The sequence below is a fragment of the Camelus bactrianus genome, chromosome 5, assembly GCF_048773025.1.
Source record: "Camelus bactrianus isolate YW-2024 breed Bactrian camel chromosome 5, ASM4877302v1, whole genome shotgun sequence".
Taxonomy (NCBI): domain Eukaryota; kingdom Metazoa; phylum Chordata; class Mammalia; order Artiodactyla; family Camelidae; genus Camelus; species Camelus bactrianus.
The window spans coordinates 71,455,310-71,468,271 of NC_133543.1; the positions used below are offsets into that span (position 1 = coordinate 71,455,310).

The window sequence follows — 12,962 nt, forward strand, 5'->3', positions numbered from 1 at the left end:
TAGTAAGTGGAGAAGTAGCTGTTTATGAACCTAATCAATGGGACTGGAACCCACAACGCTTCACCACGCTACTACAGCCCCTCCCTTGGAGCTGTCGTGTAGAACACTGCAGCATAAACTGAGTTATATACTACCCATTTTCTTTTTCTAAGCTTACTTCCATTTCTGCTTTCCAGTTTTTTTTTTTTGAATGGGGATAATTCAGTCACAAATTGCGCTTAAATTTACTTGTAAGAACTTTAATTCAAAACTACCACCAGGTAAGCTCCAACATGCCCAGGTCAAACAAGAATTACCCATCTGTAAATCTGTAAATTGTCAGAGCAAAATATCAAGTAATTAATTATAACCTATACTCTAAAGAGAACCAGAAGGTTTTGAGAACTCTCCACACTGGCTCCAGGCCCTTGAGTTCCCAAGCTTTCCAGACTGTTAGGACCAAAGTTGCTATGGACATGGAGATGGTCTTCTCAGTTCCCTTCCAGGAAGGACTGCACCCTGCTGCAAGGAGTGAGGTCAGTAGACAGCCACAAGCTATCAATTCCTTCAGAGTCTACCTCGGCTGCAGAGAACTGCCCGGCCCTCCCTGGAGTAGCCCACACCCATACCAGATGGCTGCTCCAGGCTGGGATGTAAAGATTTGGGCCCAACACTCTGATGTACAGGAGCTTTCTATCAGGTTGACCGAGGCTTTGTCAAACCTGCATCACAATATACTTCATCTCTGCCTAATCCTGCTTCCTGAACTTTCCCTCCACTGAAGTTATCTCTAATAAATATCCAACTCCCTAAACACCATCTCAGTGTCTACATTTAGAGAACTCAACTCAAGACAGACACATAAACCAAGTAAGTCTGGATAAGAATCCAAAGGTTTTGGAGAGCCTCAAGAAAGGAAGTTTTGCTATTTATTGGGATTCTAACTTGGAAACTACTAGATGCATGTAGAACATTGCAGGACATGTGGATGGTTTCCTTTCTTCATGTATTCCTATAACATAGGAACTATTCTAAACTTTGAATGAATTTAGCACAGCACATAAATGTTAGCCAAGGTCCTTAGTCAAAGCTAATGGTACCTCAAGTTGTTAAATGTTCAAGAGTAGACATTCACCTTGTGGGGAGGCAATAAGCACAAGTTCAGTTTGCAGTTACTTAAATAAAATTCACAAACACACACACACACACACAGATTTCTCTATACCTTCTAAAAGCCTCTTGATTGACCTTGAAGCAATGTTTAAATTGTATCTGTAATTACTGACATTTTCTGTACCTCTTCAGAATTATATTTTTCTCCTATTCATGTAGTTATGTTTGCAAAACATACAAACCAGCCTCCACTTCTCCAAAAAAAAAAAAAAAAAAAAAAAAAAAAAGAGGCCTAGGATTTATAAACAATATGGATAGCAAGGAAAATACATTAAAACTAGTTTATATTCATAGTTTGACTTCGTTTAGCCTCGAGCATACAAACATTGTGGATCTGGGAGCCAATCAGGTTATAAAATAAGTAGTCAAAAATTGCATTTCTTAATGACTTTAACTGAGTTTGAAGATTAAAGTTTGAAATTAGTAACCTCTATGTCCCAGCAATACTGTTACTTTTATCTGCAAATTTATAGGAGAAACATGATAGGACTGTAGGCTTTTTCCACACATAATGTTTAAATGGGCTAAAACTGAATTTTCTTGTGTATATGCAATTACTCTGTTTTATCTTTTCTTTTACAATTTTATTTTTCTCTAAATTAAGCTGAATTACATAAATATCTATATGGTCCCTATTCTTATATTACTTAAAAATTAGGAATTTTTAAACAAACTTGGCAATCTTTGGATACTGTACTTTCTCATGTTTGTAAAGCCTTGGGATTCTTTCACAAATTCTAAGAAATTTTTGATGAAAATGCATTTTTTGTAAGGAAGATTGCATTTAAGTAGAAATTCCAATAAATTCTCTATTTACTTGTTGGTCTATCAGCTACAGATGTTGCTACTACTGTTTACCGTATAAAAAAATATTTTATTTTTTAATGATGTTACAAAAACATGATACTGCAAGTAGATCTGAAATTTTTCCTAAACATATCTCTTCAGGGTTTTTAATTTTTCCTTAAAATTGAAATTCATTGTAAACCAACATTTACAGGTCTATTTTAATTTCATAAGATGATCAATTAGCTTTACGGGAAGACACATAAATGACCAGAATTTTACACTCTAATACTCTCAGTTTGAGATCAAGTTTTAAAAGGTAGCTGTTTCAAACCATTTTCCAGGATAAGAACAATGCAACAATGATTAATGGGAGTCACACAGCTAAACTCCCCTTCAAAAACTTTGAAAATGTGTCCCTGGTGCTATGCTCAGCTGATTTAGAAGGCTTAGTCTTAAGAAGTAACAGTCAAATACGAACAGAATTAATAATTTAACCTATAAAAGTTTTGAAACAGAGAAGTGTTTATTATTGTTGTTAGGTTTTCCTTTGCGTAGTAACAGAGTGTTATCTTATTAAAACTCATCTACCTGTTCTGTTATCGTTCCACATCCCAGCATCATTCTGAACTAACTTTGAGAATACTGATCCTTTACTTTGAACCAGTTATCTTTGGATTCTTTTGTTCAAATAAGTCAAAAGAAGACTTTCCTGCCATCAAAAATTGCTTATGGTGAATACCCACCAGATTAGATTTTTGTATATGTGGAGCTTACAGGACTATATGAGAAAAAAAATTTCGAAAATTGAAAAACAGCATGTTTTGTTACAAACACATGACAATATTTTGGTTGAAATGGAAGAAATATGGCATAACAGCATTGCCCTAAAACATTGTATTCGTAGAATTACTAACAGCCATAAAAAGCAGGAATCCTCACTGATTCTTTGATTTAAACAACCTGTTTTGAAAATGGAATCAAAAAGTGTAGGAAAGAAAAAGAAAAGAAAAATCCAATTATTTTGTGTTGAGATAAAGTACAGTACATAAATGGACTCAAGTAAGAAATAAAATCACACCAGGAGAAACTATTTAGAGCATTCGGAAGCCAATTTAAACAACTATGGCTTCAGATACACATATAAGCACACAAACAAAATGCCAAATTAAAAAGATCCATATGATGTTTAAGGCATAATTAAAATTCTACCCACATTTGCTACATGCATATTCACTTTGTGTGCAGAAACAGATATCCACGTGTCCTTGTGTTCACTACAGCACTTACACAGCTGTGAAATGGGAAGAACAGCATTGTTTCTTCCCCCAGGTGTGAGAATTCACCAGCGAAATGTTCTGGATGCAAAGCCTCAAGCTAATTTAGCAGTAAGTTCCATAAAAGATTTGAATATAAAACATCATAGCTACAATAATCCCCTTAAGCTAGTAGTGGAAATGAAAATTATTTACTTTGGGAATCTGACTTTATTGCTGTTAAATCATTTGTCTACGTAAATTATTTGCACATCAGAAAAAGAAGAAGCCTCATGTGTCTATTTGCATTTTCACCAAGGCCTAAAGCTATATAATATATTTGATTTCTTGTTTACCTGAGGTTTCCTTGCTATTAGTTCATGTCGGTACTCATCCTCTTAAGAAATAAAATAAACCTGAACCAAGCTTTAGAAGGCAGGACACTTAAAGCCAGAATTTATTTTTGTTTATTATTATATAGATAACATGGTAAAAAGTTAAAATCTTGAAGTGCTCTTTATTGGTAAATGAAATCTTATTTTTCATTCTTGGAGTTAATACTTTCAAAATGTGGATACTTAAAATTCAGAATTACAGCACAATTTGTTATGCCTATAATATTTAATGAGACTTCTCTGAAGTTACAATGCCTAACACTTCAGGATTTCAAAGTACTGTAACAGCAGTAATCAATTAAGCCTTACAACATCTTTAGTTAATAGCCTTACAACATCCTAAGTTCATATTAAGTCATCTGCCTTTGGTTAAACATAAGCCAGTGTTGGAGGAAAAAAAATTACAAGGTTAATTTACTTGAATACTTCTATATTCTAGACTTTTTTTTTAAAAATGAGCCAAATTCACTAAATTTGAGTCAGATTACTTAATTTTTATTCTAGTTATGTTTCTTATTATAAATAAAATATAGTTTCAGAAAAATTCCACCCCAAGATACACTTCTAAAGTGTACGTTTATTAACAAGTACTTAATGGGCATATGCTATGAGGTAAATTGTTCTGAATCTAGGAGAGATCTTTAATATTGTAAGCTAAATTTTTACTTTATGGTTATACATTTTTATGTTCTTATATTTAGTTTTACATCATAGAAAAAAAATTATTTAGTAAAATTCTTAGTGATACAGCAACTCTATTGATTCATTTGCAAGAACCTCACATTAGCCAATGACCTCCCTATGAAATTTAAAAGATCAGTATTTACTAAGTTGAAAAAAGGGAAAGAATAGAGGAGCCTTGAAAATAGTTTCATGACTTGAATTCATTTAGAGCAGATGAAGAAAATCAGGTGTAAGCTGGGATTCCTAGGATCCTGGAGCAGTCCAACACCAAGTCTGAGCCTGGCCCATGTAGCTTTCTTCAGTCCTCAGTCATTGTAGAGACCCTAGGAAATATTGGTCACATCAAGGGCATTCAGTCTTGCATAGCAAATTCCTGAAGCCATGAAGTGAGCTCTGGTATGACCATTGCCCAGGAGATATTAGAAACTCTCTACTACAACCTCCAACCTTTGGTACAAGTCAGGAATATGAAGAAAGTCTAGTGAAGATGTAAGAGCAGAAAAATGTTCTCTGTTTCCACAGCAGTAGGATCTAAATTTACCTTTAAACTATAAGTAAGTCCAGCTAAGCAGTGTCAAATAGAAACACAAGCCGCCACCAGCAGAAGAGGAATGCATGAGACCAAGACCAGCACCAGTTCCTTTGGCATTTCCCAGCCAGAATTCTTAGCTTCCGACCCAGGGCTGGGACTAGGGTGAAGCGAGTGAGCTGCCCCGGGCACAGCGTCAAAAGAAGCACGCCATGGCCTGGTAGTGAGAGCCTCCTTCCATGTTGTACCCTAGGTGTCTCACTCCCCTACCCTAGTCTAGGTCCTGTTCAACTGCAGCTTTTTCAAGTGTTTCATGACAAGAAGCTCAAAACGTCAAGACATTGTTGGTGACAAACGTACAAGTCTATACTTTTAAAAAAGAGGGTTATAAAAGGTAGAGTACATAAACAAAAGTGCTCGAGAGAGAGACCACCTCCCAGTTAATGAAATATCATCCACCAAAAATACGTAAAGTTGTTAATAATCCAAACTGATTCTGCAACAACTCATTGGGGATTGGAACACAATTTATCATTTCAAAGATCTGGATTATCATGGATGAAACCCAGCTCTGAAATGCATCTATATGTAGTAAAAGTCTAATACAATAGTTATTCTTGAGAATGTGTAATAAACCTCTCCCTGCCCCACCTCTAATATGTACAAAGAGGTTTCAACGTAATAGTGAACTCTAAGTCCTGTGAATGTCTTTAAAGCTACTACAATATAACTAATGATTCTAATTGTGGGAATTTTTGAAGCTGCTAATTTCTAATCAAATGACAATAGTCCTCAAGGCTGAGCTAACAGCTACTTCTGTGTTGGAATCAGAATACAATACCTCACAAAATTAAAGCCCTTCAAAGGGAGTAATGATTCCTGGGGCTTATCGCATCTGAAGTGCCAGAGAGAAGGACACTTGGACTGTTAGGTTCCTGGCTTAATTGTAACACAGGTCACCATCTTTAAAAATAAATGGATTAATGTTAGAAGCAGCACTTACTGAATCCTTTTCTATTCGTAGGGAACTTAACCTTTTCAACTTAATACCTTTGATTTCTAAATTCATTTGCAAGTAAAAATAAAACTATTTAGTCTTGGTGACTTTCCAAGACTTGTGCACTCAAGAATTTTTTTTTTAATTTGTAAGTTTCCTGCAGTCAGACTATCCACTTATTCATTTATTTCCACTTATTATTCTCCCTATACACTCCCAGGATAGAAGCTTCATGTTTATTTGTTAAATAAATAGATAGATAGATAAATAGATAGATACATAGATACATAGATACATAGATATTAGGATGTATATTCTGACTTTCGGAACTGAATTCATAGTGTAAAAAAAAAAAAACAAAAAGATGCTTTGCAACATAGTCCTTGAGTCTAATTCATTATCAGCAATATCTTCCTAGAGATAGATTTGATATTAAAGCAAAGGTTAAAAAATCATCATTATAAATATTTGAGAATTTTTATCAGATATCTTGTCATTGTAATAATTTGTAGTCCATGAAAGCATGAAGAGACTCTGATCTCTCTATTAAGTCCTTCTACTAAAAGGTACAGAAGAGAATATTTTTCAAGCACCCAGTTTTTGCTTTTAAAGTATTTTAGAGATTTTTAAGCACTTATCATGTATGATGGTCACACAATTCTTGGCATAAATCAAGAATTGTTTTCATGCTACAGATGATAAAATTTAGATTCAAAGCGAATATGTGACTTGGTCAAGTTTAGAGCACTGACAAATGTATAAGAGAGGTTAGAATCTAGCTGTTTTTATTCCTGTACAGTGTGTTTTCCACTGCACAACTATAGCTGGCTGAATGTAGTAATGAGCACTGAACATTTTCAGTACTAATAAAGAAAGATTGCGGCCTCTAAAACTTTCATAGTTTATGAGGGTTGATTATACCCTTGATATCAAATTCCTTTAACATGTAAAGTACCTTGAAGTTCTTTCTCTTCCTTACAAGCTAAATACAGCTGTGTCTATTGGCAAGGTACACTCTAAATAAATATTAGCTACAAACAAATACCTGAGGAAGGGCCAAAATACCTGAGGAAGGGCCACATAAGAGTTCAAGTGCGTCACTGCTGTCGTCAAACCCACTCTTTGTCCATTGCCAAGGGGAGAAGAAAGTGACCTCCAATTACATTGAAAAGTCAACCAATCTGCAGTGCAATGCTTAGAGATCCAAATACAGGTAACTTCCATGATCCATTTACTATCTATAACTGGCTATAATACTAATAACCTTTAGTGACTGTTCTCACTGCCCTTTGCTGATCATATGTATCTATATCTTCATGACTGTAACTATCTTTAAAGTAGGGTGCCCTTATAAAAAAGAGTAAGTTTAAATATATCTTTCTAAGAGAGTTGAGTTTTAAAAGTGAAGGCATGGTATGGAGATTTCTTTAAAAACTAAAAATAGAGTTATCATGTGATGCAGCAATCCTGCTCCTGGGCATATATCCGGAAAAGACGAAAACTCTAATTAGAAAAGATACATGCACCCCGATGTTCATAGCAGCACAATTAACAATAGCCAAGATATGGAAACAGCCTAAATGTCCATCGACAGATGACTGGATAAAGACAATGTGATATACACAGAGAATGGAATACTACTTATCCATAAAAAAGAATAAAATAATGCCACTTGCAGCAACATGGATGACCTAGAGATCATCATACTAAGTGAAATAAGTCAGAGGAAGGCAAATCTCATATATCACTTATATGTAGAATCTAAAAAACGAGACAAAGGAACTTATTATAAAACAGAAACAGACTCACAGACATAGAAAATAAACTTATGATTTCCAAAAAGAAGGGGAGGAGGAGAGGGATAAATTAGGAGTTTGGCATTAGCAGGTACAAACTACTACATACACATACTACATAGATAAACAACAAGGTCCTACTGTGTAGCACAGGAAACTATATTCAATAGCTTGTAATACCTATAATGAAAAAGAATACATATATAAGTACAACTGACTCACCAATCTGTACACCAGAAACTAACATGACATTATAAATCAACTATACTTCATGAAAAAAAAAAAGGGCATGAAAAATAGTAGATAGAGGGCTGTATCAAAATAAGTGAATAATAACACACGTTCTTTCAGACTGCTGTATAGAATTTTAATTCACTATTGTGAAGTTCAAGAACTTGTATTTTTCATGCCTGGCATTCCTCCAAAACTTTGGCCAGAAATGATTGATTGTGAGTAATGGCTTTTACACTATGAAATGATGGCTTATTTCTCCTACAAATTTGTCATTCTTAGCTGTGAACTTTGGCAGACCCTTAAAACAGATCTGCCACCATGAGCTGGAAGAACTACTTTCACAGTGGTCCATCCACATAATTAAGCCATTTTGTTGTAGTTGTGGTTGTAGAGAGTGCTAACTACAACAGTGGAGAATTGGCTTCTAATCTCAGTCACATCTATGCCACTTTAAGTAGTCGCTCAGTTTCTCCGTCTCTGGTGTCTGACTGAGATACACCTAACCCTGTCTACCTGTTTTTGTGAGATGAAAAAGCTATTCCATGGGACACAACTTTGAAGCCTCAGAAGACCCTTCTAGCGTTAGGTAATATTATTTTCATCGCTATCTATTCTCTCTGAAGTGACATATGAGTACCCTTGAGATATTACTAGCACTAAACTGAAACCAAATATTCACCCTCATAGATGTAGTCACTGTATCTTTGATGATGGCTTAGAACATATCTCCTTTCTGGCTCTCTTGTTTCAATTCAACTGAATCCAAGAAAATTGTTGTTCCTGGTCTTCTTAACTTAAAATGATAGTTTCTTATACTTTCTCCTGAGAGATCTCTCCTCTCTCTCTCTCTTTTTTTCTTTTTCTCTCTCCCCTCACTTTAACTCCTCCTTCATATCTCCTTTCTCTTTCTGTCTCTCTCTTTCTTCCTTTTTTTTTTTTTTAACTCCTGTTTCTTTCCCACTCCTGTCAGTGGAGGTCACAAAAATCTATGGGCATTGCTTCGCCCTGCAGATATCATTCGGGCTAAAATCATTGAATCCTCACTTGAGCACCCCAAGCAATAGAAGCTGGGAGAGAGTATCTGAAGGATTTTTGATCAACCCACTGAGCACACAAAGTACAAGCAGAACACACAAAACTATTAGGACCTATCATTACATCAATGGATAGAGGTTGGTTGGTTGTTTTTTTTTTTCTTAACTTCACTTTTTTGCAGCTCTTACTACTACTATAGAAGCAATATATTTAAACCTACTGTGATTACTTAAATTTTATATTCACTAAAGACAATTTTCATTGGCAAAGTTCTCTTGGAGTAATTTTGGACTTCTCTGGTAATAAATGCCTTCATAAAGGTATCGGAAGGAACAGCAGTTCCTACTGGAATTTCATAACTCAGTGGTGGGGGCAGGGGGGAGAGCACTCAATGTTCTCTTCCTGGACCTGCTCCTTAGTGAATAAATACACTTGGAGAGAAAGAATTATCAGCTGCTAATTGCCTCAGTGTCTTAATCTGCAAACTAAAAATAATAAATTTGTCCTTTTCAAAGAAGGGCTAAGAGGAAAAAGGAAAAAGCAAAGGCAGTGTCTATATGATGATGTGCAAATATCAAAATTATGGAGAGATTTTCCTTCCAAAATTTTTTTCCCAGAAGACTTTACAGTGAGCCAACACAGAACAGGGGCTTAACACAGTATCTACTGTGATATGGGTCACGCACATATAAGCAAGTCCATGTTTGAATGCAAACTGTGAACAACAGTGTCTGGGCACAGTCTGAGCCCTAATGCCTTTAAAAATATTTGTTTTTAGATAGAATATTTACATTTTACATATTCACAGGGATAGTGACCTGTCTTTACATTAAGTGAAAATCGTCATAATTTTACTCAGAACAGATAAAAATGAGCATTTGCTAAATCTACAGGTTTTCTAGCAAGGCAAATATTAATAAGTTAGCAGTTCAGAACTATGTTTTTGCTTTGTGAGTGACACCTTTGCTTCATCCTAAACTACACCCATACAATTTTATTGGGAACAATGAAAATGGGAATATTACCTTGACAGAAAGGAGCCTGATGCCAGGTCTTGAGAATTTCCATTGATGATACGCAGTCACATTGGTTAAGCTGAAACCTGTCTTCAGTGTCTTCACCACTTTACAGACTGTCAAAATCCTCGTCATTTTGAAGATGTTGATTTATGACTAAAATTAAATCAAATTACATATATTTTTAGGAGAATTTTGTTATAAAATGTTTTAATTAATGTGGAAGAAAGCTGGGGGAGGTGGGTGCAGCCAGGTGTTTAAGGCTGACTGCACAGTGATCTTTGAATTTCCATTCATTCTGTCATTAAATGTCTTCAGCCACAACTCCTCCTTCTCTTAAGCCCTCCCCCCAAGGTAATGTCCACAGATGTTCTGTGGACATGTAATACAAATTGCAACACACCAAACACTACCTTCTCCTGCTGAAATAATGCTAGTGCTGTGGAAAACCACTCATCTGTCAAAGGAATTGCTTATGCAGCTGAATAGACTGACCTAGACAGAATGGACAATCTCAGGAATATCACTTACCCTAAAGGGTAGCAACTTTCTAACAATGCAAAGGGTCAAAGGTTTTTGCTTGTATTCAGTGTGATGCTTGCTTTGCCTTGAAAGACCTTTTGAATTCTCAAAGAAACTGAAGACTAGACCTGCCAATTTCTGCTTGGAAAAAGATCATGGAAATCACACAGAGTAAAAAGGACCCCAGAATAAGCTTTTCCCCACAAATATAGAATAAATCTTTCTACATTGTGCTTTTTTGAGTTGGTAAAGTAGTGTATTACATTCTTACTATTGCATTATTCTGTGTTCAAAATTTTAAAGCAATCAGTAATATTAACTAAAACACAACTAGAGCAAAGTAGCCTATTTCCATATTTCTATCCCCTCTTAATTTTTCAATTTGTAAGAAATATATAAAACAATGGTAAACATTGATTTTAATAAGAATACTCTTCTTTAGTCAAGTTTTTTTTTTAGTTGTTAAACTGTTGTTCTCAAAACTTGAACATTTGTGTCTCAACTTGAGTTGAAATTGATTCATTTAGCCTTTAATGCCAATGGAAAAGATGACAAAGAATGGCGTAGAGATTGAAAACTCCACTGCACAGGATGAGTGCTAGAATTAGGGATGGGGTGAGGGTTTTTTTAAAAAATACTTAATGTATTCATGTTTAAACATTCTGTGAAGCCAGACTACTTTACAGCTCCTGGAGATAGAAAACTGAAAAAAATAACAGCTGCACCAAACTACATTCCCATCAACAGTGCAGGAGGTTCCCTTTTCTCCACATCCTCTCCAGCATTTACCATTTGTGGACTTTTGAATGATGGCCATTCTGACTAGCGCAAGGTGATACCTCACCGTAGTTTTGATTTGCATTTCTCTGATAATTAGCAATATTGAGCATTTTTTCATGTGCCCATTGGTCATTTGTATGTCTTTGTTGGAGAAATGCTTGTTTATAGATCATCATTCTAAGAGAATTAAGCCAGAAAGAGAAAGAAAAATACCATATGATATCACTTATATGTGGAATCTAAAAAAAAAAGATAAATTTATTTACAAAACAGAAACAGGCTCACAGACATAGAAAACAAACTTAGGGTTACCAGGGGAAAGGAGTGGGAAGGAATAAATTGGGAGTTCAAGAGATGCAGATACTAACTAATATACATAAAATAAACAACAAGTTCATACTGTATAGCACAGGGAACTATATTCAACACCTTGTAGTAACTTGTGGTGAAAAAATATGAAAACAAATATATGTATGTTCATGTATGGCTGAAGTATTATGCTATACACCAGAAATTGACACAACATTGTAAACTGACTATATGTCAATAGAAAATACATTTTAAAAAAGGAAGCTGAAAAAATAGGTTCAATCTAGTGTATATAAGTAATTAATAAAATAGTAATATTACAGTAATGTCCAAATACAATGGAGGAAAGAAAGAAGATAGGAAGGCAAGAAAGAAAAGTTCCCTTGTGGATGTCCAGTAAACATTAAATATGGGATTATGTTGAACCATTATCTTGACAGTATGCCAAGTAGACAGGGGTGAAAAAAGCAGGAGGAAAGGCATGAGCATAGACCCATGAAATCATACTGTATATCAAAAAAAAAAAAAAAAAAGCTAAGACAGTCTGATGAAGCCTAGATGCCAGGGACAGGTTGGGAAAATGAACAGGAACCATAACATGGAAGACTTTGCATGCCTTAAAATAGTTGGTTTTAATCCATAAATCGTGTTCATGGTAGTCATGGAAGTGTTTTAAACAAAGATGAAATTTGTGTGAAAGAAAGATCATGGAAAATTAATTGGAGGATGAAACTGGCAGAAGAAAAACTTTCAACTCATAGAACTAAGAACTTGGAAATAATAGCACTTATTGCCTTAGACTAATTCTGTATTAGGTCTTGGTCTCATCCTTGTCTATGTATATACATGAAATACATAATGAGGCTTGTGTTTCTCTAATTAGAAAAATGGTATGTACTTATGAAAAAAGTTTAAGGTTCAAAATAAATTTAAATCAGTCATAGTCCCATTACCTGGAGCTACACATGCAGTGAACATTGTGGTATGTTTCCTCCCCTTTTTCTCTGCACTTTGATTAAATATGACAGTTGGGGTACTAAGAAGTTCAGAATTTGAACAAGGAAAAGGCATTAGTAAGTAGTTTCATAACTACTCTTAACAGTTGACCAAAAAAGCATGGTGAACTAGACATGATTTTCCAAAGTGATGTCAACAACGTTAGGATATAATTCCAAGACTATACAACCTAAAGAAAAATATAGGCCTGAGGGCTGTAATGAGCTTTTACTTTTGTCAGTAAAAGGTCCTGGATGTAGACGATGGTCCATGTTTCTAGTCACCATAATGAAAGGGAGGGCCAGAAGATTTGTAACATTTGGTTAAATAGTCTGAGTAATGAACAGAAAATTCATTGATTGTGATTCTACAATTATCTCAGGAATTAGACTGATAAATAAAATGGTGAGTAGTTCTAAATTTGAGTGTTCAAGATAGACTGAAATCTACAACCAGACTGAAAAAGAAAATTGTT

The 12,962-nt window shown here is 35.0% G+C and overlaps 1 protein-coding gene across 3 annotated transcripts in view; it reads right to left on the bottom strand.

The window, feature by feature from the left end:
- The window catches only part of CPS1 (carbamoyl-phosphate synthase 1), a 135,942-nt gene that overhangs the window by 113,942 nt on the left and 9,038 nt on the right, over nucleotides 1-12,962 (bottom strand). For 2 of the 3 annotated variants that reach the window (XM_074364058.1, XM_074364057.1), the window contains exon 2: nucleotides 9,890-10,036. In XM_074364058.1, the coding sequence (XP_074220159.1) occupies nucleotides 9,890-10,015 (126 nt within the window). In that variant the 5' untranslated portion in view covers nucleotides 10,016-10,036. Of the gene's footprint in view, nucleotides 1-9,889; nucleotides 10,178-12,962 lie in introns of those variants that run through there. The other variant, XM_010960062.3, reaches the window with a different exon arrangement.